The 4464-nt window shown below is 33.5% G+C and overlaps 1 protein-coding gene across 1 annotated transcript; it reads right to left on the reverse strand.

The window, feature by feature from the left end:
• Nucleotides 930-4458, reverse strand: LOC109844003 (UDP-N-acetylenolpyruvoylglucosamine reductase-like). The gene is made up of 3 exons (XM_020413011.1): nucleotides 4326-4458; nucleotides 2153-2352; nucleotides 930-1285 (listed from the first exon to the last, which is right to left on the reverse strand). The coding sequence occupies exons 1-3, from the start codon at nucleotides 4425-4427 to the stop codon at nucleotides 1000-1002; spliced, it is 588 nt and encodes a 195-aa protein (XP_020268600.1). The 5' UTR covers nucleotides 4428-4458; the 3' UTR covers nucleotides 930-999.

Below are 4464 nucleotides of genomic sequence, written 5' to 3' on the forward strand. Positions count from 1 at the left end.
AGCTTTCAGGTTTTGGCTGAGTAATTTGTATGAGAGAACAACAGATAAAATGGAGATCAGTGCAAAGGAAAAACCTGAGAATCAGTTCAAAAGTTTTGCAGTCAATCAAATCATAGTGTCAACAGTTAGGCATCTGTCTTCAGAGGGGGAGGAAATGAAAACTGATCCAATTCACTATGAAAACTGAGACTAAGTTTATTTCTAACAAAAACTAATCTAAAATGATATAATTGATCTTATAGATATTCATCAAGTTTCTTTTACATTTAGTCTATTTAATTTGGGAAACTGATACAATTAACTATGTGAAACTAAGGCTGACAGGTAACGGCACAAAATATTGAACAAATTGTTCATGAATCATGTCTGTTTGAATAATAAAATGTATGTACAACAGATACAATAACCGGCTCTGACCATTGTAATCCAATGTTTCTCCCATTTTGCGACTCAATTAGATGTTTTCTGCTTCAGTTGAAGCAGCTAAATATCCAACTAAAATTTGAACAGACTCAGAACGAAACAATATAAAAGGAAGGAGAATTTTTTAAAAAAGACCATTTTGAAACTTTATTAGCAAAATCAACCTATTTTTTTATATAATTAGCAAAATCGACCTCCTTTTGGTCAGCTGGCCAAAAAGAGGTCGATTTTGCAAAAATAAAACTTTAAAATACACGGGACTATTAGCCCCGTGTATTTAGTGGTGCCTAATTACACCCTAATAAGGTCTAGTTAGTCTCGTATTTTAAAAGTTTAATTAGCATGTGATTAGCCACCACTAATTACACGAGACTACTAGTCCCGTGTATTTTAAAAACTATATTTTGCAAAATCGACAAAATATATCAATTTTGCTAATTAAATCCATAAAGGGTCGATTTCTAATAAAGTTTCAAAAACATTCTTTTTTCAAAAAATTCCTAAAAGGAATGCAATGCTCCAAATATATTGCTCGAACAAAAATAGTTGGAAAATAGAACACTGTATTTATGTAATTTAGCTTCCATAAGGTACGTATCTAATTTCTTCTTTTAGTTCAACACCAAACAATTGCAACACCTTTTCCTTGACAAAATCAATAAGTGTCAACATCTCCGACAAAGTCGAGCCATTGAAGTTGATGAAGAAGTTTGCATGAACATCAGAAACCTTGGCTCCTCCAAGCTCATAACCCTTTAATCCAGCCAACTCAATCAGCTCTCCTGCTGATATTTCAAGCCCCAGCGGATTCTTAAACACTGATCCAGCACTCTTTTCTCCTATCGGTTGAGTCTTCTTCCTCCTGCAAGTTTACTCTTATTGTAAAACTCAAACTAAATAAAATAAATAGACAATAAACTTTTGTCATTTGAAGTAATAAGCATTGGACAAAATCTTATGTTTGATGATGACTTACTTTTAAACTTGAAAAAAAAGTATATCGAATTTGACCAGAACTAAGACAATATGAATCCATGTGGGTATTTACCAACGTTGCATATTCCGTGTGAGATTAATTAAATGGACGATCATCATTATCCATGCATTAACAAAATCAACATCTCCTCCCTTCTGTATATGACGAATATTCAACAAAAAATTTGACAAAATTTTATGACAAAGGTTATCAAATCAATGCTTTAGGTTAATTTTGACTTGTAGTGAGCATTACAAAGAGGGGCTCCTCATAAAATCCAAGGTAATTAACTAGTATGAAAACTTCCTCAATATTTGGTATAAGGTCAGGGCCGTGACAATATATCATGGCATCATATCAAAAACGATTTTACCATTTCACTTCAATAATTGGTCAACATTGTTAAATATTATTGATTAATTTGGTATTAGTAGATTTAGTAGATATTATGAGATATTGTGAGATGTGATTAAATATGATTTTAATGCATAACTATTTTGTAATATCCTCCTGAGCTCTATTTAATAAAGGTCTGGGTTAGATGAATAATGAACTTTGCCTTTTTTTATTTCTCTATAAACATTTTTTCACACATGAACACAACACTTTTGCTCTGTGCCCATGTAATATCAATAACAGATTCATATACCAACTACTGCAAAAAGAAAGCGGGTAAAAACTTTGTCCACCACCATGAAATATGAACCTCATAGAACTGATTAGCCAGCGAAAAGATTCAACACATAATGTTACTTGTTTAAGAATTTTCTTTGTTGCTCCCTGGCTGTTGTTTCTGGGCTTAACTTGAACGTGACAGACGCAATTGCCGCTAAATCCACCATTTGTTGCAAAGATGACCATCGGTATCCAAATGTTAACTGGCTCCTCCTCAATTTCTGAAACTCTCCATCCGATGTTACAATATCCACTCTATCAATCACATTGCTAGTCTCCTGCAAATTGCCATTTCCATGGTGTAATTGTCGATGGGAAGAATGAAGACAAATATGAGGAAGCAAAATGTTAGAAATAGTTTAATTTGAGCACCACTTCTTTTACTAGATCTTTTACATTTTACATAATGTAGGATAGTAATAGATTATATAAAACTGGGAAGTACAACAAAGCAAGTTGGAAAAACAAGTTAATTGCAATTACGAAGCACGATGCTAACATCAATTCAGAAGTCTACTAGTATCTGGAATCATTATGGACAGGTCGCAGCGAACATTTACAAGCAAATACTTGGCTGGCAATTGTTTTTCTCTCCTTATACCATTTCACATAAATGAGGTGACGTTAATAGCGTGGCTTTGATTTGGCTATACTCAGTAGGATATAGCTACCACCTCTAATGACATACCATTGTAACAGTTACCTGTTGCATATACCATTGAACAGGAGATATTGGTGAATTCATGTGTGGATTTAGTGCCACACTTGCAAATAGTAGATAGAGTACTCCAACAAAAAGCTGGGACTATTATCTAACAACTTAATAGTTAGGTTAATTTGGTTATCTCAGAAGACCTTTCCGCTAAACCAAAACTTCAAAGCTATGGTGAGAGTTGTGGGTTATAATATACTCTCTAACATGACTTCACAACTTAAGGGCTCTTTCATGGGCCAGACCATGGAGTCGTGGAGTGGTCAGGGTTGAGGCTTATAATTTTATACATACTCTAACAAGTATATTACTCTGCGTAACATCCATCTCTTTGTGGCACCTTTTTCTGTGGCCAATTAATACTCGATTTTCTTATATACGTGGTGTTCAAGTAAATACTCGATTTTCTTATATATGTGGTGTTCAAGTAAACCATCTTGACAACTCTTAATTACACTATGCACTAGCTGGAACCAGTATATTTCCTTCTTTTTACCTTTCATGCATAGTGTACAGTTTGAATATGTACGGCGTATTATACCTGTGATTATCAGATCAGTATACAGAGATTCTTTAATATTTACAGATGGATTTATTTCTTGCCTCCAAGGACAAGGATCTGGTTTTTCTCAATGTTTTAGGTCTAAAGTTGAATCACTTCGAGGTCTTAGAATTATGAAGTTAATAAATGAGGCATTTTTGTCTGATGTTCGCATGATAAAATATAGGTTATTTTTCATAGAACCACTCCAAACTTATGCTCTATTTCACGTTACTACCCTTATAATTACCTAATTTCAGAAAAAATCCCGTATCTACTATTATTTTAACACAGGATCACTCATTGCCTTTTTCCACCCAATTTTCCGTCAAAAAAAAAAATATTATAGTTTGTCAATTTTATCCCCACATAAGTTTAATTTTGTTGAACTTTGGGATCAAAGTAAAACACCTCAAATTATTGCACATTTTAATTTTCATACCCCAAAGTTCTTTTTTTGTGTGCCTAAAATACCATAAAGTCACTTCATTTTTCACTTAGATACCCCAAAGTTCTATCTTGCCTAAAAAATACCCTAAAGTTCAACAAAGTTAACTTTAATACGCAAAGTTCAACCAAATTAAATTTTGTTATCCCAAATTTCAACAAAATTTAATTTTGATATCTGAAATTCAACAGAATTTAACTTTGATACCCGAAATTCAACACAATTAAACTTATATAGACGTAAAACTGTCAAACCATAAATTTTTTTGGACGGAAAGTCGTATCAAAAAAGAGTATGGGTGGTTCTATATATGTTGACAGAATGATAGATAGGAGTGATTTTTTGAAATTTGGGTCATTAAGGATGATAACGTGAAATAGAGCCTAATTTAGGGGTGGTTCCCTGAAAAAAAAACTAAAATCTAACATATCAAATATTCAAAAATACCTAAGCAATAACTTCAAATTATACAAAGATTTTATATGCATAACTATCAGAGCAAATGAGAAAAGACCCAGTTATCTTTCAAAATTCAAATTCCAAAAGTCACCTGTCCATGTGCACCAGCGTTCATGAAAGCGGCCCCTCCAACTGTCCCCGGAATACCCCCTGCAAACTCAAGCCCAGAATATCCGGCATTCGAACATTGCATGCCAAGTTTGCTAAATGGGTGTCCACTACCGACCTGG

This window comes from Asparagus officinalis, chromosome 1, assembly GCF_001876935.1.
Source record: "Asparagus officinalis chromosome 1, Aspof.V1, whole genome shotgun sequence".
In the NCBI taxonomy this organism is placed as follows: domain Eukaryota; kingdom Viridiplantae; phylum Streptophyta; class Magnoliopsida; order Asparagales; family Asparagaceae; genus Asparagus; species Asparagus officinalis.